This window comes from Mandrillus leucophaeus, unplaced genomic scaffold, assembly GCF_000951045.1.
Source record: "Mandrillus leucophaeus isolate KB7577 unplaced genomic scaffold, Mleu.le_1.0 Scaffold182, whole genome shotgun sequence".
NCBI classification, from domain to species: domain Eukaryota; kingdom Metazoa; phylum Chordata; class Mammalia; order Primates; family Cercopithecidae; genus Mandrillus; species Mandrillus leucophaeus.
The window spans coordinates 1,873,658-1,899,749 of record NW_012101832.1 but is presented as its reverse complement, the minus strand read 5'-3'; the positions used below and the strand labels follow the sequence as shown (position 1 = coordinate 1,899,749).

At 39.1% G+C, this 26,092-nt stretch overlaps 1 protein-coding gene across 1 annotated transcript in view; it reads left to right on the top strand.

Moving 5' to 3' along the window:
* Window positions 1–26,092, top strand: part of MACF1 (microtubule-actin crosslinking factor 1) — a 459,246-nt gene that overhangs the window by 251,301 nt on the left and 181,853 nt on the right. Inside the window, exons 24-36 of the mRNA XM_011977683.1 lie at window positions 4,262–4,388; window positions 4,938–5,121; window positions 5,527–5,696; window positions 10,185–10,363; window positions 11,063–11,201; window positions 11,888–12,081; window positions 13,116–13,278; window positions 14,623–14,706; window positions 17,503–17,610; window positions 17,805–17,903; window positions 19,098–19,250; window positions 19,552–19,640; window positions 22,121–22,256. Coding sequence (XP_011833073.1) covers window positions 4,262–4,388; window positions 4,938–5,121; window positions 5,527–5,696; window positions 10,185–10,363; window positions 11,063–11,201; window positions 11,888–12,081; window positions 13,116–13,278; window positions 14,623–14,706; window positions 17,503–17,610; window positions 17,805–17,903; window positions 19,098–19,250; window positions 19,552–19,640; window positions 22,121–22,256 — 1,825 coding nt within the window. The remainder of the gene's footprint in view (window positions 1–4,261; window positions 4,389–4,937; window positions 5,122–5,526; window positions 5,697–10,184; window positions 10,364–11,062; window positions 11,202–11,887; window positions 12,082–13,115; window positions 13,279–14,622; window positions 14,707–17,502; window positions 17,611–17,804; window positions 17,904–19,097; window positions 19,251–19,551; window positions 19,641–22,120; window positions 22,257–26,092) is intronic.

The following is a 26,092-nucleotide window of genomic DNA, read 5'->3' as shown; positions in this document are numbered from 1 at the left end:
CTGTCCCAAAGTTCCACTTTCCAGAGTCAACTGTTTTCAGCAGATTTTGCTGGGTTATAAACCCACATTTCTGAATGTAATTTTTTCCTGCTATTTCCTTGTTTGTTTTCAACTTCAGAAATTATCTATTAACTAGCTTTCTCTACATGCATATATGCATACGCTTCTTTCATCTTCCAAATGTAGTTATGTCACAGTTTTTGTTTAAGTTGATATTTTTTGTTTTATTAGTACATGCATTGTTTAAAGCTGAGCCAGATCGTACTCTAGGGGACTATTGTGAGGCGACTGTGCCTTACGTCTCTGTCTCGGAACTCATCCTCTGCCTCTCTTCTTGCTTGTACTTAGCTGCAGTCACTCTGGTCTTTCCTCTGTTTCTCACACACAGACCACATATTCTTGCCTCGGGGCCTTTGGACTTCCTGCTTGCCTCTGATATTTACATGATTCACTCCCTCACTTTGTTCAGTTTATCTTAGAACCCTCATGGACCACCATCCCCACTCACTGCATGCCACTCTCTGTCTTCTTTACTCATTTTATTTTTCTTCAGAACTCTTAATATTGCCTAACAGATTATGTGTTTGTTTATTCTCTCCTATTAGAGATTTTTGTCCATTTTGTTTACTTCTGTATCTTTAGCACTTAGAACCATTCCCAGCACATAGCAGGTATTCAATAAATGGTTGTTGAATGAAAGAATGAATGAGTAGGTGAGTGAATATATTTACGAATAAATTATTTTATTTACTTTCTTTTTTTTTTTTTTTTTTGGTTTGAGACCGAGTCTCCCTCTGTCGCCCAGGCTGGAGTGCAGTGGTACAGTTTGGGCTCACTACAACCTCTGCCTCCTGAGTAGCTGGAATTACAGGTGTGTGCCACCACGACTGGCTAATTTTTGTAGTTTTAGTAGAGACGGGGTTTCATTATGTTGGCCAGGCTGGTCTCGAACTCCTGACCTCAAGTGATCCACCTGCCTCGGCCTCCCAGAGTACAGGGATTACAGGCATGAGCCACTGCACCTGACCCCTGTTTTATTTACAGGCATGAGCCACTGCACCTGACCCCTGTTTTATTTACTTTCTTATATAATTTTTGTTTCCTTGGAGTGGGTAATTGTTTTGTTTTTTACTTTGCTTAGTTGTCCCCAAACTCTCCTACATTACTGTAAAAGGATTCCCAATATGGCCAAACACCACAGGCAATTTTCATTTTTCTTTTGGAAACATTTATTCTGGACCATTCTATCTTGTGTGTGTGTATGTGTGTGTGTGTGTGGGTGGGTGGGTGTGTGTGGGTGTACCTGTTCTGTAGGCCTGATTTGGTCCTGTCTCTGTGATATTTCACGCTATGTTGGACCCACTGATTCCTAGATTCCAAGTCTTATTTATTAGTGTACTCCTTGGTTTGGTGGATTACACTCTCCAGTGCCTTATTGAAAAAGGCTGAGTAGGAGGTAAATTTTTTGAGACCTCATATCTGAAAATGTTTGTCTTCTTCTTCCTCTAACTGGCAAGATACATTTTTTTTGGAAATAATTATTATTATTATTATTATTATTGAGATAGAGTCTTGCTATGTTGCCCAGGCTGGAGTGGAGTGCACAATCTTAGCACACTGCAGCTGCCACCTCCTGGGCTCAAGTGATTCTCCTACCTCAGCCTCCCAAGTAGCTGGGACCACAGGTGCATGTCCCCATGCCCGGCTAATTTTTGTATTTTTAGTAAAGACAGGATTTCACCATGTTGGCCAGGCTGGTCTCGAACTCCTGACCTCAAGTAGTCTGCCCGCCTCGGCCTTCCAAAGTGCTGGGATTACAGGTGTGAGCCACCATGCCCAGCCTGGAAATTATTTTTACTTTGAACTTTGAAATCATTGCTCTCTTGCTTTCTAACTTTCAGGATTTCTTGTTTAGATGTATAGTGCCATTTTCATTCTTTCTCTTTTTTTTTTTTTTTTAGGCTTACAAAATAGTAAAACTCATCTTTTGTCATAAGCAGTACTATTGGTTTTGACAAAGGCTTAGAATTGTTTATCCTTCACCACTATCATGATACGGAACAGTTTGATACTTTCACCTTTTGAAAGAAATCTTTATTTCTCTGGAGGTGTTTAAATGCTTCTCTTTGTCTCTAATCTTGAAAAGGGATGCTGCACCTTTGAGTCTTTTTGTATTCATTATGCTAATGAACACAAACTAGAAACTTGCTTTCAGGTTTGAGGAAGTTTTTTCTTGGATGATGATGATGATGAAGATGATGATGATTTGAGACAGTCTCGCTCTGTCGGCCAGGCTGAAGTGCAGTGGCGCAATCTTGGTTCTGGGCAATCTCTGCCTCCTGGGTTCAAGCAATTCTCCTGCCTCAGCCTCCCGAGTAGTTGGGACTTACAGGCACGCACCACCACACCCAGCTAATGTTTGTACTTTTAGTAGAGACGGGGTTTCACCATGTTGGTCAGGCTGGTCTTGAACTGCTGACCTTGTGATTTGCCACCTTGGACTCCCAAAGTGCTGGAATTATAGGCATGAGCCACCACGCCCAGCCTGGATTGTTTCTTTTTTTTTCTTTTTTTTTTTGAGATGGAGTCTCGCTGTGTCACCCAGGCTGGAGTGCAGTGGCGCAGTCTTGGCTAACCACAAGCTCTGCCTCTTGGGTTCACTCCATTCTCCTGCCTCAGCCTCCCGAGTAGCTGGAACTACTGACATCTGCCACCACACCTAGCTAATTTTTTATATTTTTAGTAGAGATGGGGTTTCACCGTGTTAGCTAGGATGGTCTCTATCTTCTGACCTCGTGATCTGCCTGCCTCGGCCTCCCAAAGTGCTGGGATTACAGGAGTGAGCCACCGTACTGACCTTATTTCTTTAATTATTTTATTCTCTTTTTTTTTTAGTTCTTGCTTTTAAAAACTCCCATTTGTTGAATGTTGGACCTCCTGAACTGATTTTCTAATGTTCTCTTATTTTCTTTATTGTTGTTGTTGTTGTTGCTTTTTTATATTTTTATTCTTCTTTGAGATTTCCTGAACTTTGAATTTCAACTCTACTGAAATTTTAGTGGGACTTTTGGAGAGAGGGAAGATTAAACTTACGGATTTAATGCCTCTTGTTTAACTGATGTCCTGGCTTCTAGTTTTCCATCCTGTTCTTTATATCTTGCATGTTTTTCTCAACTTGAAGAAATTCAAGGTAACATGGTGGGTGTGTAAGAAAGTGTGTGTCTGTGTATTTGTGTATTCGTAAGTCTTCTTGAAATCAAGATTGAATTAGACATGAGATGCTTGGGGAAAAAAAATCTCAAACCCTTCATACTGCAGTTTTCTTTTTTTTTTTTCTTGAAATGGAGTTTTGCTCTTGTTGCCCAGGCTGGAGTGCAATGGCACGATCTCGGCTCACTGCAACCTCCACCTCCCGGGTTCAAGCAGTTCTCCTGCCTCAGCCTCCCAAGTAGCTGAGATTATAGGCATCTACCACCACACCTGACTAATTTTTGTATTTTTAATACAAAATTGTTAGTCAGGCTGGTGGTCTATGTTGGTCAGGCTGGTCTTGAACTCCCGACCTCAGGTGATCCACCCGCCTCAGCCTCCCAAAGTGCTGGGATTACAGGCGTGAGCCATGCAGTTTTCTTTTATTTACCAGGTGAATTTCTTAAACTGCTATTAGCTTCTCAGTATTTTAGCATTTTTATAAATGTTTGGAACACAGCAAATCAATTTGTAAACATTGATATAATCATTTTTCAACAATTCTGGATGGGATGTTGTTTATGCCTTTCCCTATTATTGTTCTCTCTGGTTATTTCTTCTCTCTGGCTTGTAATCATTGTATTACAACCAGGTAACATTTATGAAATTACTAAATATATGCTAACGTAATATGCATAATGCTATAGCAAATCCAAGTTGAAGATCCCAATTAATTAATGTAGTTTAGTATTTTTGTTGTTGTTGTTGTTGTTGTTTTTTAATAGAGATGAGGTCTCACTATGTCAACCAGGCTGGTCTTGAACTCCTGGGCTTAAGCAGTCCTCCCACCTTGGCCTCCAAAAGTTCTGGGATTACAAGCATGAGCCACCACGCCCAGCCTCAATTAATTTCGTTCTAAAAATTCCTGGGATGTTAGTATTTGACTTGGTGCCTTTCTCTGCTCAACGTATAAGCTCAGTTCTGCTAAGGCAATCACATTTTTCCTTAGAAGATCTCTAATGTGGAGCTGAAGTCTTACAAAGGTAATAGTCAAGTTCTGTGTTATTTCTAGGGTCGAACAATCTTATCAGAAGGTGATGGCCCTTTGGCACCAGCTACATGTTAACACCAAAAGCCTTATATCTTGGAACTATCTGCGTAAAGACCTTGACCTTATACAGACCTGGAACCTAGAAAAGGTAATTATGAAAACCTTACCCCAGGCTCACATTCTGTTGGCAAGATTTTTTCAGAAGGAGCTTTTTTTCCTTACTGTGAGACTTTTCCCCACCCAAATGGAGTAAAGTGGACTCAGGGATACCATTTTACAGTTAGAGACCTGAGGTTCTTGCAAGTTAGAAGTAGCAATTTGAATGGTAAAGGAAACTCCTAATTAGAATAAGTAACATCTTTGGTCTTCTTGGCAAGGGTAGAACGTTGCAGGCTTTTTCTCACTCTGTAAGACAAGCATGTCTTTTGCATAAGAATACGTAGTAGGTGAATACTTGTGAACAATTATCAAGAGTTATGTCCAGTGGGGCACAAAGGGTGCTTCTGGGGTGCTGGTAATGTTCTGCTTCTTAATCTGAATGCTGATTAAATGGAGGAATTCAAATTATAAAAATCCACATGTTTACAATTATGGTTTGTGCACTGTTTTGTATATATGTTACTTCAATAAAATGGAGGAAAAGAGAAAGTGTTATATTTTTATTCTGTTGCAATTTCTTCTGGCTTTTTCTTTCTAGCTTCGATCCTCAGCACCAGGGGAGTGTCATCAGATTATGAAGAATCTTCAGGCCCACTATGAAGACTTTCTGCAGGATAGTCGTGACTCTGTGCTGTTCTCAGTGGCTGATCGCTTGCGCTTGGAAGAGGAAGTGGAAGCTTGTAAAGCCCACTTCCAGCACCTGATGAAGTCCATGGAGAATGGTGTGTGCACCGGGAAGAGGGAAAGAGAATAGTAGAATGAGAGCCTTTCAAGGGGTTGCTATGAAACCCTTCATATAAATGAGAAAGTAGCATCACTGCTTTTTTCCATTTGAGTTGCTACGAACTTGAGATAGAGAAGAACTTATAGATGAATTCTCAAAATCAGATCATGGAAGAAGAGGTCTGTTGATATTTCGTTTGTTACTGCTAATCAACCTATCACATTGTCTTGTGGCTGTAACATGTTTGGACTCTGAAAGATTAGTATACAATATGTGAAATTTAGGATCAGGTAGAATCAGGCAGAAGATTCCCTAAATAAAGCCTTGCTTTCGTCAGTAGGATATCAGATCTGCTTATCTCTGATGTCGAACTTACTGGTCTTTTGTGTTTGTTCATTCACAGAGGACAAAGAGGAGACTGTGGCCAAGATGTACATTTCAGAGTTGAAGAACATCCGGCTACGCCTGGAGGAGTATGAACAGAGGGTGGTCAAACGAATTCAGTCTCTAGCCGGCTCTAGGACTGACAGAGATGCCCGGCAGGACAGTGCATTAAGGATTGCAGAGCAAGAAGTAAGCCCTAAGAGCAGTGTGGATGCTGGTTGTGTAGTGAATGCTTTCAGAGTTCATTGGATGGCAAGAGTATGGAACCTAAGAAATAAGGCAATAGACTCGAGACAGTCCTTCTCAGGAGTTCTTCTTGCAGTCTATAAATGTCTTTTACCTGTGGAGAAGTGTGATTTCAGCTCCATGTGTATTGCTGAATGTTGATTAGTTTCCTACAGAGTTGAGAAGGCAAACAGACTAGTAAATTGTTCTAAGCAGTATATTTGGGCTATGTATTTTGAAACTGCTTAGTAAAGATGCTGCTCTTGCTTCTATCCCTTATGCGCCTGTGCTACTTTCAGTGACTTGGTTACCTTCAGTCATATGACCAGTAAATACAAGGAATGACTCTGATTTGAATGTGGACTCTGATATATGCTCTGTCTGTGACTTTGAGCAAGTGAACTCTCATCCCTAGTTTACTTTTGTAAAATGGAGATGGCAATGCACGATATAGGGTTATTTTGAAAATTAAATGGTATAGTACATATAATGAGCTTCCTGAAAAAGTAAAATACTATGAAAATGTAGGATAGTATTCTTGAAGTAAAAGCAGCAAATATATATTGCTTTATTAAGTCCTCTGAGGCATACAAAGAAAAGTAAGCCAAGGTCCTTGTTTTTTGGCTTATAGTGTAGTGAAAGAAAAATAAAAAGTTAAAATTATGATTAGAAACTTCAGTATAAGATATAAGAGATGTCATGAATATAGTAACTAGTATATTTCCAAGCAAAGATTGCTGTAGGAACTTAGAGTGTTTCTAGAACATTTCTAATTAGAATGGTATGAGAGAGCTCTATGAAGCCTATTAAATTTGATCTGGGAGCTTAAAGGAGATGGAAAGGAACGGCCAGTGAGGAGGAGTGATTTTTCCAACTTTCTATTTTTTTCCCCCAAACCTGAAGAGAAGGGTGAGAGGGAAGTATGATTTTTACTGGTGGAGAGGGAGGTAATATAAGGCATATCATAGGAGCCTGGGAATTCTCATGTGGAAGCTTTTTACTTTTCCATAGGATGATACAAAATCTATTTGTCCCTGAAAAATAGGACACACTAAGAAATAAAGGTCGACTGGATGCTTTGGGAGGCCAAGGTGGGAGAATCGCTTAAACCCAAGAGTTTGAGGCTTCAGTGAGCTATAACTGCACCACTGCACTCGAGCCTGAGTGAAAGAGTGAGACCCTGTCTCAAGATACATATACACATACATCTAAAATACCTTTCTTTTTAAAACTTTATTTTGAAATAATTTAAGATATATAGAAAAGTTTTATTCTCTTATACGTCTCACCTAGAGTCCCCAAATGTTAATATTTTTGTACATTTGCTTTATCATTTTATTCTATATATTATACATAATAATATTCCTTTTTTATCTTGAGAGGAAGTTCCAGACATGAAACTCCTTTATTCCTGAATACTTCAGTGTACATCTTCAAAAAAAAAAAAGACAGCCTCTTACATAACCATGGAGCAATGATAAACACCAGGAAATTAACAGTGATACAGGTCGGGCGTGGTGGCTCATGTCTGTAATCCTAGCACTTTGGGAGGCTGATGTGGGCGGATTGCATGAGACCAGGAGTTGGAGACCAGCCTGGCCAACATGGCAAAACCCCATCTCCACTAAAAATACAAAAAGTAGCCAGGCGTGGTGGCAAGTGCCTGTAATCCCAGCTATTCAAGTGGCTGAGGTATGAGAATCACTTGAACCCGGGAGGTGGAGGTTGCAGTGAGCCAAGATCACACCATTGCCCTCCAGCCTGGGCGACAGGGCAAAACTCTGTCTCAAACAGACAAACAAACAAACAAACATTGATATAATACTGCTATCCAAGCTCACACACCATTAAAATTTCATCAGCTGATCAAATAATGACCTTTATATCCTCATACCATCCATCCCTGGCAACTCCAAGAAGGAAGGTCCAGGATTCAGTCCAGGATTACATACTGCATTTGGTTGCTGTGTATCTTCAGATTTCTTCAACTTGAAACAGTTTCTCAACTTTCCATCATCTTTCATGACCTTAACATTTTTTTTATGAGTGTAGGTCATTTATATTGTAGAATAAATGTAGAATATTTTGTTCTTCTGTTTGTGGTTATCTGAGGCTTCTTCCTGATTAGTGTTAGGTCTTACAATTTTGGCAGGAATCCTACAGAAGTAATACTGTGTCCTTGGTACATTAGTGTGTCATATAAGGATGCATGTGACATTACTGGTGATGTTAACTTTGATCTCTGGTTCCTATTTTCCCTTTGTAATTACTAAGTATCTTATGGGGAGGTACTGGAGACTATGTAAATATCCTATTTTTCATCAAATTTTCACCAACTAGTTTTAACATCCATTGTTAATTCATGACTGAATCAATTATTAGTATCATAGTTGCCAAAAACTGCTTTTCTAATTCTGTCATTCCTTCTACATAAAAAACATTTACGTTCTATGGAAAAAGAAAAACCAACCTTCTTTCCTTTTCTGTAGTTTGTCTTCCTTCCTTCCCTCCCTCCCTTTTTTTTCTTCCCTCCTTCCCTTGCTTTCTTCTTTCATTATTTATTTATGTCAATATATACTCATGGATTCTTATTTTATCCAGTGGTGTGTAATTTGTTACTGTCATTGTTTTCATTGTTTTGATGCTCAAAATTTCCCAAAGTTAGCCAATGGAAGCCCCTTCAAGCTGGCTTTTTTGTCCTTTTAACATGTACCCATCATTTTTTGAGTTATTTCTTTCTTTCTCTTTTTTTAGATAGAGATGAGTCTCACTATATTACCCAGGCTGGTCTCCAACTCCTGGCTTCCAGCAGTCCTCCTGCCTTAGCCTCCCAAAAGTGCTGGGATTACAGGCATGGGCCACGATGCCCAACGAAGTTCTTTCTTTTTGACAAAATAAGATCTTCCAGGTTCATCTTGCTTTTTCCAGTCTCAACCCTGGAAATCAGCTGTTTCTCCAAGGAGTTCTGATTCTTTTGGGCAGAGAATATTATTTAGAAGCTAAGATCTGGGTGCCGAATGTACTCATTGTTGTGGGACTATTATTGCTTATAGGCCCACTTAGCAGACAGAGCTAGAAAACATAGGCCGGGTGTGGTGGCTCACACCTATAATCCCAGCAGTTTGGGAGGCCAAGGCAGGTGGATCACCTGAGGTCAGGAGTTGGAGACCAGCCTGGCCAACATGGTAAAACCCCCATCTCTACCAATAATACAAAAATTAGCTGGGCATGGTAGCACGTGCCTATAATCCTAGCTACTTGGGAGGCTGAGGCAGAAGGATCGCTTGTACTCAGGAGATGGAGGTTGCAGTGATCTGAGATCGTGCCCTTGCAGTCCAGCCTAACAAGGTGAAACTCTGTCTCAAGAAAAAAAAAGAAACATATATTTACAAATATATATATATGCATATACACACACATGTACACACATGTGTTACATATACACACATATACATGTGTGTAAGTTTACAGATATAAATATAGGTCAGTATATTGATCTCTCAATTTCTCTCTCTCTCTCACACACACACACACAAACACACACACACACACACAAATTCGTATGTATTTGTCTCCATCCAGTTCCCAACCCATAGCACAGGGATTATTCTAGCCTCTTTCCATATTTTTAACCCCCTTCCCCAAGTCTGAAAAACCTGCTTTATGTTATCCACAATATATTTACTTATTGTTCAGTCCTAGCATTTACAAATAGTAGTTTCAGAATTGTTAACTCACTGCAATAAACAAACCTACCAAATTAGAGTTTAACATTTATTTATAGTTCCTTTTGTCTTTAACCTAAAGGTATATCTATAGTTCGAATACTATGTTTGGAAATTACTTGCGTGTGTTCATACCCCTTCTTCCCTTTCAGTGTGATTATGTTATTTATCTGAAATACAGTTAGGCTTATATATTTCTGTTGTGTTCCATTTGAGAGCCACCCCTCAATTTTCCTTATTTATTTCTTTATAAGAATGTAAAACATTAACATGGTTCTAAAAGTCAAATCTATACAAAAAGAAGTGTATTGCCCTCTAGCTAGTCCTTTTATCCCATTTGCCTTCATTTGATTCTTTCAATTCCATTCTTTTCATCTCATTAGTTTCTGGCTATCCTTTCTGTCTGTCCGTTTGCATAAACATATATACATATATTTTCTCATTTTCCCTTCTTTTATATACAAAATATAACATACTATACTCTGTTGACTTTGCTTCTTCTACTTAAAAATATATGCTAAAACCACTTAATTCCCAGAAATCTTTCTCATTTCATTTACAGCTGAATAATTCCCCATCATATGGCTGTTTCATAGTTTATTCAACCAGCCTCCTGTATATGGGCATTTAGGTGGTTTCCAATATTTAGCTATTACAAATAAGGACCTCTTTCTACCTTTTTTGTTCAATTCTCTCTCCTTCTTTATGTGTGTCTTGTTCCTGGCAGCACACCCAGGAGGATTTACAGCAACTGAGGTCAGACTTGGATGCAGTTTCTATGAAATGTGACAGCTTTCTCCATCAGTCTCCATCTAGTTCAAGTGTCCCAACTCTGCGCTCAGAACTGAATCTTCTGGTGGAGAAGATGGACCATGTCTATGGTCTCTCTACTGTATATCTGAATAAGTGAGTGAGCTGAGGTTTTGGGCCCAAGGGCAATATTTTCCATTGGGATAAGAAAGAGAAAGGCTTAGAGTGTTTCATGAATAATGGAGAGAGATTATAGATCCTGAAGAGCATGTACTGATAATGAGAGGTCTTGGCTTTAGTTCCTGGTAATATTAAGTAGGTTCATTTGGACTGCAGTGTAGAAGTGCCAGTGATATGGATGGGGAATTAATTTGCAATGTTACGACTATGATTTACTTCACTTCTGTTTGATTAAATATTTCTGAAAATAATACTTAATGGAATGAAGAGAAAGGAAGAGAAACTAAAGAATAAAACGAAAAGTTTTTAGTTGAACTAGGTATTAGACTTTGCAGGTCTTCCCTTTTCCCACCCATCTCTACCCATGACTTTGAAGAGTAGCACATCTTAAACTCTTCATAGTGTAAAATGGGTTTCTGGCTTCATGCCTTTCCTCCATGAGTCCACCACGTGTATGCATGTTCCAGTGCCACTTAGAACTTTATTTTGAATTGGCTTAAATTGGCAGCATAAAAACCATGTTTACTTGTTTTCAGAAAACCCTGTCAATATCTAAAAATGGTGGCATTGATTTTGGTCATTTTGTTTTATGAACCTCTCTATAGCACTCCAGGTACATAACCCTGGCTCCTAAAATGCATGTGTTAATGAAGGAATGTGTATTTGTCCCTATAGGTTAAAGACAGTTGATGTTATAGTACGTAGCATACAGGATGCCGAACTCTTGGTCAAAGGTTATGAGATTAAGCTGAGTCAAGAAGAAGCAGTACTGGCAGATCTCTCAGCTCTGGAGGCCCATCGGTCGACATTACGGGTGAGTTGCTCTGAGTTTCTTAGGAGGCCGACTTAACATATTCGTCGCTTTGGGTTAGCAGAGAAATGCAGTTTTGGATGGCATGACACTGATTTAAATTAGCATTTGAATAAGGCAGAATGCCATATTAAACATAGTTTAATATGTATTCGAAGAAGAAGGGACTGAGAAGTATGTCTAGCTAGAAAGGCAAGAGAAAGGACTATGTTTTTCGATTTATTTTTTCCCTTTTCACCTGAATAAAATCATGGCTTAATTGGATACAGTCAATGGTTGTGCCCTAAGTTTATAAATCACTTAGCTGTTATCTAATTTGATTCTCACAAGTCACTCTTTGAGGTGGACAAGAAGAGATTTTTATTTCCATTTACAGATGAGAAAACCAAAACTTAGTCTGGCTAAATGACTTATCTTGGTTTCATATGTTATAAGTGGGGAAGCCAGGTTTCAAACACAAGTACTATGCACATTTCTCTATAGAGTACTGTCTGTCCTTGACATCCCAGTGTGTATCAGGAAAGCAGAGACCATGACATGTGGAGGCAGTCCTGCCACAAACGTTCCAGGGCACAATCACAGATACAATGTGGAATTAGCTGTAGACCGTGTCCTTGTTTCCTACCTTAGACTGACTCCTTTTTAGCATGGAAAATATACAGCCTGTTTCTGTACTTATGTTTCCATAGCACTGGTTTAGTGATGTGAAGGACAAGAATTCAGTGTTTTCAGTCCTGGATGAGGAAATTGACAAGGCCAAGGCAGTGGCAGAGCAGATGAGTCGTCTGACGCCAGAGCGAAACCTGGATTTGGAGCGCTATCAGGAAAAAGGCTCCCAGCTGCAGGAGCGTTGGCACCGAGTCATTGCCCAACTCGAGATTCGGTGAGTGGTGGCCCCACCTTTTTCTCCTATCAGAGTTCAGGGACTAGGTCTTAAACAAAAACAGAGTTATATCTGTACGTTTATATTTAAAGGTAGAAATGTATAGGGAGAGGTGGAAATTTAAAAACCACATAAATTCTGGACAAGGTAAGTGATAGAAAAGTGAGACCCGCAATCCCAAAGCAGATGTAATGCCTCTCCTGTGTCCCAGGTCTTTTCTAGTTAAGACGTTGATGTCAGTGGCTTCCTGGAATGTAGACTTGAAAGGTCACTTCTCAAGGACAAAACCTATACTCTAGTTCTTGTTTTATTAGCTTTGTATCCAAATATGAGCCATTTTTTCATGATGGGGCTTTACAGAATTTCTTGCTTTCATCTCATTTGCTAATTCAGTAACTTTTCATCTCTGTTACTAGAGGTCCTGCTTCTAATGACAGATATAAATAGGAAGGATAGAAACTGCACCTTTTGGAGGCTAAGCTGGTTAGGGAAATTTGTAGGGAGAGGAGCTTAACAGCTCATGTAAGTTTTCATTCTAATTGGAGTATTATCACAAAGCTGGTTAGACTAAGAGAAGTCTAACCAGGAAGTAACAGGAAATAATGACTATTTTTCACTTCTCTCCCCTTTCTGCCCTGAGAAATTATAGTGATTCACAAATCATAGCTGTGCTATACTGACAGATACTCTGTCTTCAGGGAATAGAACTGTACAGCCAATACTACCTTATTGGTCACCCTGGTAATTCTTGGCAACGTAGGTGAAAAACTTGACAAGGATTATTGTGGGATGCTAGACCACAAGGCAGCATCCAGGGCTAGCAGGTCACGACTGGTTCTACTCACTTTTTCGACCATAGGGTGCTGATACATGCATAGGTCTCACTCAGCCTTACATCGCTGTTCCCCATAGATAAAAATGGATCATTTGTGGTCAAGCCCAACTGGACACATGGGTTAAAGAGGGAATTACCTCATTTACCTTACTGTATTTGTACCAAGGTATCTGATAGCAGTTTCCCTTTGTTCTTCTAGCCAATCTGAACTAGAAAGTATCCAGGAAGTTCTGGGAGATTACCGAGCCTGCCATGGAACTCTCATCAAGTGGATTGAGGAAACCACTGCCCAGCAGGAAATGATGAAGCCAGGCCAGGCAGAGGATAGCAGAGTGCTTTCGGAGCAGCTCAGCCAGCAGACAGTGAGTGTGGTATTAGCTCTGGAGGGAAGAGTTAGAAATTTAAATTTTGTTTATCATAAAAGAAAATGATGTACTAGCAATTAAAGCTTCCTCCAAATGGAAGATATTCCAAGTTCCCTTTTCTTAGCGTGGTTTGAACAGGATGGTCCCAAGATACTGGCTTTGCATTTAGACTAGAGAGCCTGTCAGGTACCTTCAGGTACCTTCAGTTCTGAGTTTCTGTAACTGTATTGAAACCACTAGATGGACAGATTAAAATTGTCTTTATTTTGTTTCTTTAGATTACATTTTATTTTACTAGGATTAGATATGGGGTTTTGAAAACCAAGGGAAAATTCTAAGTAGATGAAAATGATTCTTTTTTTTTTTTTTTTTGAAAATGATTCATTTTAAGCATTTTTGTTGTTGGCATTTTGTTTTGTTTTGTTTAGCATTATGGTTAAGAGTATGAGGCCAGGCGCGGTGGCTCACACCTGTAATCCCAGCACTTTGGGAGGCCAAGGTGGGCGGATCACGGGGTCAGGAGATAGAGACCATCCTGACTAACACGGTGAAACCCCGTCTCTACTAAAAATACAAAAAATTAGCCGGGTGTGGTTCTGTAGTTCCAGCTACTCGGGAGACTGAGGCAGGAGAATGGCGTGAACCCAGGAGGCGGAGCTTGCAGTGAGCTGAGATCATGCCGCTGCACTCCAGCCTGGGCAACAGAGTGAGACTCCATCTCAAAAAAAAAAAAGTATGAGATCTGGAGTTGTATTGCCTGGATTCCAATCCTGGCTCACTTATCTGCTATAAGCCTTTGAAGAAGTTATTTAGCCTCGCAGTGTTCTACTTCCTTATCAATAAAATGGACATAGTTTGTTATTTATTTAACCTTATGAGATTATTGTTGCTAGGATTAACTGAAGTGATACATATAAAATACTTAGAATAGTAGTTCTCAAAGTGTGGACCCCAGACTAGCAGCATCCGTATCACCTGGGGACGTGTTAGGAATGCAGGTTCTTGGATCCAGCACAGTGGCTCCTGCCTGTAATTGCAGCACTGTGGGAGGCTGAGGCAGGGGGATCACTTGAGGAAAGGAGTTTGAGACCAGCCTGGTTAAGAAAGTGAGAACTTGTCTCTACAAAAGATTAAAAAGACAAAAAAGTGCAAATTTGTGAACCCAAACCCACTGAACCAGAAACTCTGGAGGTGAGGCCCCACAGTATGTGTTTTAACCACCCTTTCCAGCAATTCTGATGCAGCTAAGGTTTGAAAACTACTGCCTTAGAACATAGTAAATATTCAGCTGTTTCAATGGTGGTAATGGCAATGATAATGTTGTGATATTTTGCTTCCTAGGCTTTATTTGCAGAAATTGAGAGAAATCAGACAAAACTGGATCAATGTCAAAAATTTTCCCAGCAGTACTCTACTATTGTAAAGGTAACTTTACCACATCCCAAAAAGAACATGAATCATCACCAGCTCAGGAAAACCTACATCTTCACTGTAGGTTCTATTTCTGGACAAATTAAGCAGAGTTCTTATGCTAGAAGCTGGCCTGATCCTTCAGTTAAGCAGATGTATATTTCCTGCAACCCTATGTTTGGGGTTGCTTGGAGAAGATGTTGGCTGCGATTTGAGGAATCTCCATTTGCATGACGTAGGCCATTTAAACTTAACATGGCAAAAACAGAATGTTTGAGTTTTCTTCTTAAATATGCTTCTTACTTGTCTTTCCTATCTCGGAAATAGTATTGCCATTTTTTTGTAGTTGCTGAGGCAAAAAACCCAGGAGTCATCCTAAACTCTCATCTTTGCCTTAAGCTTTATATTCTCCTTTGGCTCTGTCTTCAGGCATGTCCCAAATCTGACTACCTGTCATTATCTCCCCCTATATTTCCCTAGTTCACATTCCAGTGAAGAATCTTGTACTGAAGACTACTACAGTACCCTCTGAGCTGGTCTCTTGCTTCTGCTCTGACCCCCACAGGCTGTTTTCCCACACAGTAGCCAAAATCGCCTTTTTAGAACATATTGCATGTCACTGAATCTTAGACTCCATTGATTACAAGCTACACTATAATTTTCTGCATGCCAAAAAGAGGAAAAAAGAAGAAACTCTGCCAATTATGTAACATGCCATTGATTCTAAGATATATTCCAATTTGAAAGACTAAAATGTGGAGAAAATGTGTACCTTAGAATAGATGAAATATGGTAAATAAGATCATGTCAATAAAAGTCATAATAAAATTCTAAATCCTTACATGGTTTGTAAGGCCGTGAATAATTTAGCTCTCCCCTATTTCTCTTAGAACATCTTTAAAGAAAAATGACTTGAGAACAGGTGTGGTGGCTTATACCTGTAATCCCAGCACTTTAGGAGGCCAAGGCAAGAGGGTTACTTGATTCCAGAAGTTTGAGACCAGCCTGGGCAACACATCAAGATCCCATCATTACAAAAAATTTTTTAAATTAGCTGGGTGTAGTGGTGTGCACCTGTAGTCCCAGCTCCTCAAGAGGCTGAGGTGGGAGGATCACTTGAGCCTGGGACATTTTGGCTATTGAGCCGTGATTGTGTCACTGCACTCCAACCTGGGCAACTCTGTCTCCAAAAAAAAGAAAAAAATAACTTGAGATTATTGTATATTTATTTGTTTATTCTGTGACTCTTACTAGAATATAAGTTCCAAGGGAGCAAAGTTTTTCCTGACTTGTTTCTCAGTATGTGTGTATAGCACTCAAAACAATGGCAAGTACATAGAAGATGCTTAACAAATACTTTTGAATGAAGGCATTCCTTTAGTTAATAACAGAACACTCACTGTAAGAAAGAGTTGAGTTCAAACCCTTCACCATTTTCCAGGCTTACTTTGAGTATGCACTTAGCATATGTTTCTGTTACTATATCTATAAAATGAGAACAATAATACCTCACTGAGTGATTGCAAAGATTAAATGAGATAATGTATACATAGGACCATGCCTCAAACTTAAAGTGCACTTAGCAAGTGGTAGCGATTGCTTTGATTATAATTATTTTAATGTTGCTACTACTATTTTTTATGGATTCCTTTACAAATTCATTCCTTGTTTTCCTTGTACTCAGAGTTTTTTTAAGTAGACAGCAGAAGGACGTTTTAGGCAAAGGAACTGCGTAATCCCAGGCAGAGAAGAATGAAAGTACTTGATTATAGAGGAAATAGAGAGTATTCTGGTATAGCTAGAAGGCATAATAAGGAACAGTGACTATGGAAAATGAGAGGTGAGATTGGGGCCAACCCATGACAGGCCTTGTTCCATTGTTTTGGCTTTGTCTTCTATTCTTGCTTCTCAAAGTGTTATCTTTGAACCAGTAGCATCAGTATCGCCTGGGAGCTTATTAGAAATGTAGAATCTCAGACCTGCTGAATCAGATTGTGCATTTTAATAAGATCCCCATATAATTTATATGCATGTTGGTGTTTGAAAAGCTCTATTCTAGATCACTGAAAGCTTTTTAAGGAGAAGAATGATGTGGTCATCTTTGGGTTTTAGAAAAAGTATTCTGATGGAACAATAGAGAATAGATTGAGATGAGACTAGAAGCAGTGAAAGTACATAAGAGGCTACTGCACTCATAAGGCTACTTCATGTGAGAGAAGAAGCAAGTAGACTAGGGCAGAACTTGCAGGGTTGCAGAGGAAGTGGCAGAATAATATGGTAAAATGACAACACTGGTTTAGGGATTAGAAAACTAAGATTCTAATCTTGACTCTGTTACTTACCCACTTAGTTAATTAGGGAAATTCACATCCCATCTCTGGGTTTCACTTTCCCCACAGATGAGATGAAAGGGTTGGTCAGACTGCAACTAAGGGGTCAGCAAACTATGACCCACAGGCCAAATCTTGTCCACACACCTGTTTTTGTATGGCCAATGAGAAAAGGTTGAAAAGAAAATCAAAAGAATAATATTTTATGATGTGAAAATTATATGAACTTCAGTTTTCAGTGTTCATAAGTAAAGTTTTATTCTAACAACCACACTCTTTCATCTATATATTGCCTATAGCTGCTTTCACATATATAGTATGGCCTGATATTTTCTGCCTGGCCTTTTACAGGAAAAGTTTGCTAACCTCTAGCCTGAGTGGTCACCAAAATGCTTCTAGCAATAAAAAGCTATGATTTATTACATGATGTATGTGAATTATGAAACCCTGAGTAACTGTAGTGAAATTAATCCTTTCCTAGGACTATGAATTGCAACTGATGACATACAAGGCCTTTGTGGAATCGCAGCAGAAATCCCCTGGCAAGCGCCGTCGCATGCTTTCCTCTTCAGATGCCATCACTCAAGAGGTGAGAGGGTGGCGGAAGGAAATACACCACTGCCTTCCCTTAAGGAAAGATTCATTTGCCTGGGCCTTATATTTTGATTTAGGGCTCACTTTTCTGGTGAACATGTGACTCCATGAACATTTCCTCTTATTTTCAACTATTTACATTTCATTTTCTGGCAGATGATTTATTTAAATTGTTCTTTTGAACCACAGTTCATGGACTTAAGGACTCGCTACACAGCATTGGTGACTTTAACAACTCAGCACGTGAAATACATCAGTGATGCACTCCGGCGTCTGGAGGAGGAGGAGGTGAGGACAATTGGGTCCAATATTATCTTGAAAGTGCAGTAAAACAGTTTAGCCAGCATGGTGGTGTGTGCCTGTAGTCTCTGGTACCCAGGAGGCTGAGGTGGGAAGATCACTTGAGCCTAGGAGTTTGAGTCCAGCCTGTGTGACATAGGGAAATCCCCTCTCTACAAAAAATGTTTAAAAATTATCTGGGCATGGTGGCACATGCCTGTGGTCCCAGTTACTTGGGAGGCTGAGGTGGAAGGATCACTTGGGCCTGGGAAATTGAGGCTGTAGTGACCCATGATTGTGCCACTGCACTCCATCCGGGGCAATAGGCTGTCTCAAAAAAAAAAGCCCAAAATATCCCATGTACCCCATAAATATATACACCTACTATGTACCCACAAAAATTAAAAAATTTTTTAAAACCAGCAAAAAATTATATATGTTATATATGTAATATATGTAATATATATTATACAATTAAATTGTTATATAATTTTTGAGAGACAAGGAAGTTAGAATACTATGTACAATTATGATTTCATTAAAAACAAAACTGTATACTACAAAGACATAACAAGGCATAGAAAGAAGTTTATAGGCATTTATACCAAATTTCTGTGGAAATAAGATTAAATTACATAATTATGTGTTTTAGACTTGTTTGAATTTATTGTAATGAGCATGTCATCTTTTTGTAATTATAAAAATCTTCTGTCTTTGTAAAATAAGTTTCTGCATATTCAGTCTCTCTTATAAAAGAAAAGCTGTTAAAACATTAACCATACCATGTTTTGCTTTTTAAATTAGCAAGACTTTCTTTATATCCATACCTACATAATATAATCTCAGTAGGCTTCAGCCTCTTCTCCTCTTCTTACAGATTCACCTGTAAACCTAAGAATTATGAAAATGAGTAAGATGCTATATGTGAAGAGATTTTTTAAAAAATCATTAAATAATTATTGAGTGCCTATTATATTTGTTTGTATTTTTCAGAACGGTATTAAACCTAGGTATAACAAATTCAGCTCACAAACACCTGTGAGCAATTCTGTAGCCTGGCTAAATTGGGGTTATTTTCACAGCCTACTTATTTAGGTAACTTTTGTATCTGTTTTTAGGAAGACTTCATTTAAGAAAATCTGAAGTCATGCCAACCTAATAAAAGACATTGCTAGAATATTGATTTTCTATTTCCTATTCTAGAAAGTGGTAGAAGAGGAGAAACAAGAACATGTGGAGAAGGTTAAAGAACTTTTGGGCTGGGTGTCTACCCTAGCGAGGAATACACAAGGAAAAGCTACCTCATCCCAGACCAAAGAATCAACAGACATTGAAAAAGCTATTTTGGAACAGCAGGTGAGAGGAAGGTCCATCTCTGTTTATCTGGGTAGAATAATACATGTTAATGCATTAGGTGGAATAGTAGAAGTCACATGTGGGCCATTTCAGAAGTGATTGCTACCTAAGTAAATGTTAACTTAAAGAAATTTAAGAAGCCATCTTGTTTGTTCTTGTACCTTTTTATCAGCTGTAGCTCATTGGTGATAATTTGACCTAAGCTGCATGTTTTCTCTAGGATTAAAAAATTTTTTTAAAATAAATTTTGACTGTTATTTCTTGGGTTTTGAAGCCTTTTCTCTTTATTTCTACCATGTAGGTTCTGGCAGAAGAGCTGACAACAAAGAAAGAACAAGTCTCTGAAGCTATTAAAACATCACAGATCTTCTTGGCCAAGCATGGTCATAAGTGAGTATTAAATGAGAGATTATGGCACATCTGGGGCACCTGGTCTATCAGGCTAAAACTTATGGCTGTAATGAGATTTCAGACTGGAGAATTCAGGGCAGCAAGAGTCAGATTATGGGCGACCCTGTAGTTCATACTGAGGAGTTTGCATTTAATTTGTTGGCTAGGGGAAGAGATTTTAAACATGATTGTGTTTTGCTTTTAAAAGTTGCTAGAACAGTTATATAAAGAAAGGACATGTAGTGAGAATAGAGGCTGAGAGGCCTGTTAAGAGGCTATTCTGATAATGTAGGCAAGAAATGACAAGGAATGGAAATGAAGAGACTAATATTCAAGAGATGTTAAGGATAATGAATCTGTGGGTTTGGTTACACTTAAAAATTATCACATAAAGTGACAGAGATTTGGATTATCAGCGTATTAGAAAGCATGAGGGTAGATTACTCCAAAGGGTTTTTCGGGGCTTCTCAGCCTGTTGAGGAAGCCTCAGAGAAGGAAAAGGAAAATATGAGTGATAACTCACAACCCAAGAAAGAACAGAGTTCCAAAAAGGAGAGAAGTTCAGAAGTCAAGAAAAGTTGAGTAATATCTGTACATTTGGCAAGTTAGAAGTCTCTGGTGCCTCTGGTGACAAGTTGTGGCATGAGGTCAGATTTAGTATGGTGAGGAGCACATTGGAGGCAAGCAAGGTGAAACAGAACTGCTCTTTCAAGAAGCCAGGACATAGGAGAGGAAAAATGTAATAGAGTCAATATTTAAAAATGGAGTATATGATCACGAAGGTTTTGTTTTCTTAAAAGCTACAATGGACTTAACTATGTTTTGGAGTAAATCTAAGGACAAAGGGAAGGAAATAATTAGAGAAAGGTCCCAGTGGACATGCAAGAGGATGAAACTCATTGATCATTAGAAAGTACAACCTTAAACAGGAAATTGAGGCCACTTTTTTTCTGAGGTGGAGATGAGGGAAAGGAGATTAAGAAAGGTATAGATAGAGGTAAATTTGTTGGGACTGAAGCCAGAAAGTAGGAGAATTAGTGCCCAGTGGTCTGTGTGTTCTCTTTGAAATAGGCAGAAAGGTTTGTTGAAAGGATGGTGTCCAGGAGAAAGGAAGAAGAACTTGGCTGGGAATTTACAAGAGGATTGTCAGGAAATATTGTGGCCCAGTTGAGACTGGAAACCAGTTGGCTCTCTCTATGTGGTTGTGGAATTTTTTTTTTCTTTCTCTAACTGGATTTACCTAGCAGCCTTAGTGTAGGAGCAGAAGAGACTGATGGTTTGATTGATTGGGGGTTGGACATTTATCAGGTTAGTCAGTGGAGAGTGCAAGGATAATGGTAGGGAACTGATTAAGAATGTGGATTGTGGGGTCTGGCCTCTGAAGAAAAGAAACTTAATAGAGAAGACTAATAGAATAAGAGGAAATAGAGGTGTTAAGGAAGGCTTAGGACATATCCATGAGTTGATGGATAGTTCCCATTTGAATCAACAGAGTTCATTCTCAGAAACATAATGTGGAATGAAAAAAGAAAGTTGCAGGATTCATCAGATTCAAGAGGTGGTTACCTTTGGGAAGAAAGGGAAAGGAATGGACTCAGTGACAAATATACAGTGGGCTTTAAAATTATATCTGTAATGTCTTATTTCTTAGAAAAGGGGGGTCTAAAGCCGCCAGGTGCGGTGGCTCGTGCCTATAATCCCAGTGATTTGGGAGGCTGAGGCAGGAGAATCACCTGAGTTCAGGAGTTTGAGACCAGCCTGGCCAACATGGTGAAACCCCGTCTCTACTAAAATTACAAAAATTAGCTCAGTGTGGTGGCAGGCACCTGTAATCCCAGCTACTCGGGAGGCTGAGGCAGGGGAATCACTTGAACCCAGGAAGTGGAGGTTGCAGTAAGCCAAGATTGCACCACTGCACTTCAACCTGGGCAACAGAGTGAGACTTCATCTCAAAAAAAAAAAAAAAAGAAAAAAAGAAAAGGGCCTAAAGCACATATGTAAAATAATAAATCGTGTAGTGAAAGCTGGGTAGCTAGATAACAGGTAAATGAGAATTTGTTATATTCTTCTGCCTGTTTAAATATTTTATTTTAAAAAGAAAATAGGTATAGAAGGAGTAAAGAAAGATAAAACTGGAAGGTAGAGTTATAATCATATAGTGGATTATTGAAGTCTAAGATTTCAGAAGCAGAATAATTTCAGATGATAGAAGGCTCTAAATTTGACGTTTGTAGGTGGGGCTAAAGTGGAGATGAGGTCATTTGAACTACAAGCATGGGGTGGACATAGCACTGACATCAGCAAGAACCGTGACTTGATCTGAGATAGACAGAAAAACTGAGTGAAATGCCAGAGTCTCCCATGAATATGGAAGAAGATCATCCATCCAAGATGAAGAAGTAGTAATTTTGAAGCAATAGAGCAGAGTTTGGAGATTTTTTTTTTTTTCACTAAAAAAACTTTAATGCTTCATCTTCCAGGCTCTCAGAAAAAGAGAAGAAACAAATATCTGAGCAATTGAATGCCCTAAACCAGGCTTACCATGACCTTTGTGATGGTTCTGCAAATCAGCTTCAGCAGCTTCAGAGCCAGTTGGCTCACCAGACAGAACAAAAGGTACTTTTAGTTTTCATCTCCAAATATTGGGTGGATACCTTTTGAATGGTATGAAAGCAGCTTTGCTGATTCAGAGTCATGATCACTAGCTTTCCATGACCAATGTGACTTAATTTTTAACCTCACCTTAGCAGCCATGTGTCTTGTGTTTCTTTACTGGGGTTCCATGATGTGTTGGTCAGTCAAGAGCACTAGAAGACATAGCTAACCCTTTAGACCTGGTTCACCTTTTTTGTCTTATGCCATTTTGTGGCAGACAGCAGTTGAGGAGAACATAAATTCTGTATTGTATATGATCACAGGGCAGTAAGATACTCCCTTGTGGCATTGTCACATGAAAGTTGATAGCCAAGAGTTCTGGATATTGGAAAGAAAAACCTGTGAACCTCTTCCCTCCACACTAAGGCAATGAGAAATATTAAGTTCCAAAGCAAACTAGTAGAGTAGTTTCACTGACTAAGACGCTGGTTCCCCTCACCCATAGTCATCTCATCATGTGGCATCTTTACCAGTTCCCCTCCATGTTCATTTCCTGGACCATATGAAAGTCATCATATTTCCTGCTGGTTGTCCTAAGTTCTTCCTGGATACCTGTGCGTGTGTGTACACTTATCATATTATATACATGTGTCTCTGGGATATATATGTGTGTTTGCCTGCTTATTTCCTATGTTGTGAAGCAATGGCCAACTTATGTGGGGCAGGCCAAAATTAAGCTCATGTGATAGTCAAATTTGGTCCAGATGATGCTCAAAATGATATTCAGACAAAGCATGTCTTGATTCTGGTCCTTGGATATAAATTTTGTGCAACAGGAGCTGGAGTTGTAAAGACCACAAGACAGAACTAGCAATGATTTGATGGTATATTTCAAAAAACAAAGTGCTAGTGTAACATTCTCCATTTAAGGTAGCCCACTTCCAGTGGCTTGTTGCTTCACCATATAAGGGAGTATGTGAAAAGTTTTAACAATTGCTTGCTGAGAACATCCAGTTCTCATTTTGAAAGGTTAAAAAAGGGGGGAAAAGGAAAGAAAGAAAAAAAGAAAGACAAGCTGCTGAGCACCACTACATTGAGCATGATGTGTCTCCTGTACTGTTTGTGTGTTTCATGTGAAGTATTGTTCTGATTAACTGACATCCTTGCTTACAAGTTTCACTAACCCTTTGGAGTTTAAGCACAAATGCACAAAGGGAAAAGAGGACGACCTGTTTGGGGTTCTTTTTTGCAAAAACAAACAGTCGCATGCTGGACGCTAACACCAAGCTTACACTGTGTGTGTGATACGGCTGAGCTGCTCCATAAGGCTCTATCTTTTATCTGCCTGAGGAGTGCCCTGCAACTCTGGTAAGTAGAAGCCTTTTATGTTTTCTTTCCTCCTCTCCTTCTGTCTCTTAATGCTTGTTTAGGTCAGAATGTCCATGTTTGGTAGGATAGAAATGAGTTTCTCTGGATTTTTTCCCAGCTGAGTGTTTCCTGCCTATTCTCCAATTGTGAGGGTGTTGGAAGTAACATTGTAGACTTTTCTCTTTGGCTAGACTCCAGGCCTTTCTTCAGTGTCAGCATTTTTGAGACTCCGTGAATCTCACAAAAGAAATGAAAAGTTCTCAAAGGAATGTTTTTCTTTGTCATATTGTCTGTTCTGAATAGTCTTTCATGGATTTTCTAAAAGGAATTTTTCAGGTATCTTGAAATTTTTCAGGTATCACATTCCAGTGAACTTTTTCCTTCAATTTCTTTAAAACAGACACATAGGGAATTTGCATAATATATATGTTTAAATTATACAGATTGAACTTTCTCTTCTTGGTCAGAAAACAAGGGGATAGGGAATAAATAATACTTTAGTGTGGAGAAGTCTGTCAGTTATTCCATTGATTGAATACATATGTAGAAATGGAGATGAGAACCAAATATACTGTTCTTTTATTTGCTGTCCATACTGTATTCTTATTGTATGCACCTCGTCAAGCTTGAAATCCTCAGTGCGTGTTTCTAAAATCTGAGGGGAAATGGTTTAATGATTTTAAGGGTTTCCTTATTATTTATCCATATTCGTCCCATGTTTATTGAATGACAGCTACTGCTCCTAGACCTTCATGGGCAATGGATCAGCTCTTATGGAACTTACTCACTGAGGTAAAATGGAATGCTATTATTTAGGAGGCAGGGAAGTAATTGGAAACTGCTTCCACAAGATCCTCCATCAATAAGGTAGAGTTAAATAAGTAATCAGAAAGTAGCACTGACCAAAGAGGGACAGATAAAATTATATACAGAAAATGAAAATAGTGAACATAAATAAGAGCTGAAAAGTTGGAGAGTAATAAAAATGATGAAGTGTTGTTAAGTGGTTAAACACTTAAATAATTTAAAATCTGAATATATTATTCTGTGATAAAAGATCTCAAAATGAGAATTCTTTAGGAGCTCTTTCTAGGATTTGCAAGAGTAATTTTGACAGCGTATATGCCTTATTCACTGACCTTAGGACCTAACTCCTGTGTTAAGATGTGACTCTACTGTACTTGTCTTTTATAGTTTTCTGGGTCTGACTCTGGGAGGGCATACAAGATTTAGAGTCAGACCTTGATTTATTTCTGGAACTTACTAGTTTTGTGACCTTGGACAAGTTACCTAAACTATGTGCCTCATTTTCATTTCTTCAAACTAAAGATTCAAACAATTGTTTTCATAGGATTACTGTGAGAATTAAATGTCAGTGTTCAATAGATCTAATAATAAGTGACAGCTGTAGTCATGGTTATTGTGCTACCCATTCTAGCCTGGACCAGAAGAAAAGTTACTAGTGGTTCCGTAGGCAAGGGTCCCTGATCTGTTTCTTCCTTGTCTTGCTACTTCCAAGACCTAGAACTAATTTAATTTAGAGCCATTGCCTTGGGAGATGCTAGCATTGTCCAAGAATGCGAGTATCCCAGTTGCTAAAATACTTTCTTGAGTAATATACACAGGCCTGTTTACTGGGATGCACAATTGTTCTGGAGCTATTGGACTGCATAAATCCCTCTTATTCTGTGGACCAGTCCTGCTATGCTAATCAGCAGGGAATTGCTACTTCCAGAGTCTTCTGTGTGGTTTACAACAGCAAAAACTTGTTTTATGGGGTTGAATTCTCACTTTGGGGGAACTGTTATGCGTCTGTCAGAAACTTTATGATGATTTGGTCTTAAAAATAAGATTAAATCCTATCACTTTCACTGCTTGCCACCCTGTAGAGCTTGTCACTCAGATATGCTTAATGCCACTATCTCTCAAGTGATCTAGGAACTTCTGGTCTAGTAAACATTCTGCAGTGTAGAAAAACTCTTTTTTATTATTAACACTGGGTGGCTTGCTTCAGAATATTTCCTACATGTTGGGGCTTATCCCATGCTGGGTTTTTCTTGTGGTCAGAATTTTATATACTATAGTTCTTTTTTTTTTTGAGACGGAGTCTCACTCTGTCACCCAGGCTGGAATGCAATGGTAAAATCTCAGCTCACTGCAACCCTCTACCTCCCGAGTTCAAGCAATTCTCCTGCTTCAGCCTCCTGAGTAGCTAGGATTACAGGCAGGCACCACCAAGCCCAACTAATTTTTGTATTTTTAGTAGAGACGGGGTTTTCACCATGTTGGTCAGGCTGGTCTCGAACTCCTGAGCTCATGATCTGCCCGCCTCGGGCAGATTATAGGCGTGAGCCACCATGCCTGGCCTAAATACTATAGTTCTTTGAATGACTCCTTTCAATAGTTGTGCTTTGCCATTGGCTCTGATTCAGTTTTCTTTTCTTTTTTTTTTTTTTTTTTTTTTTAGGATTGCAGAGCAGTTGCTGGGG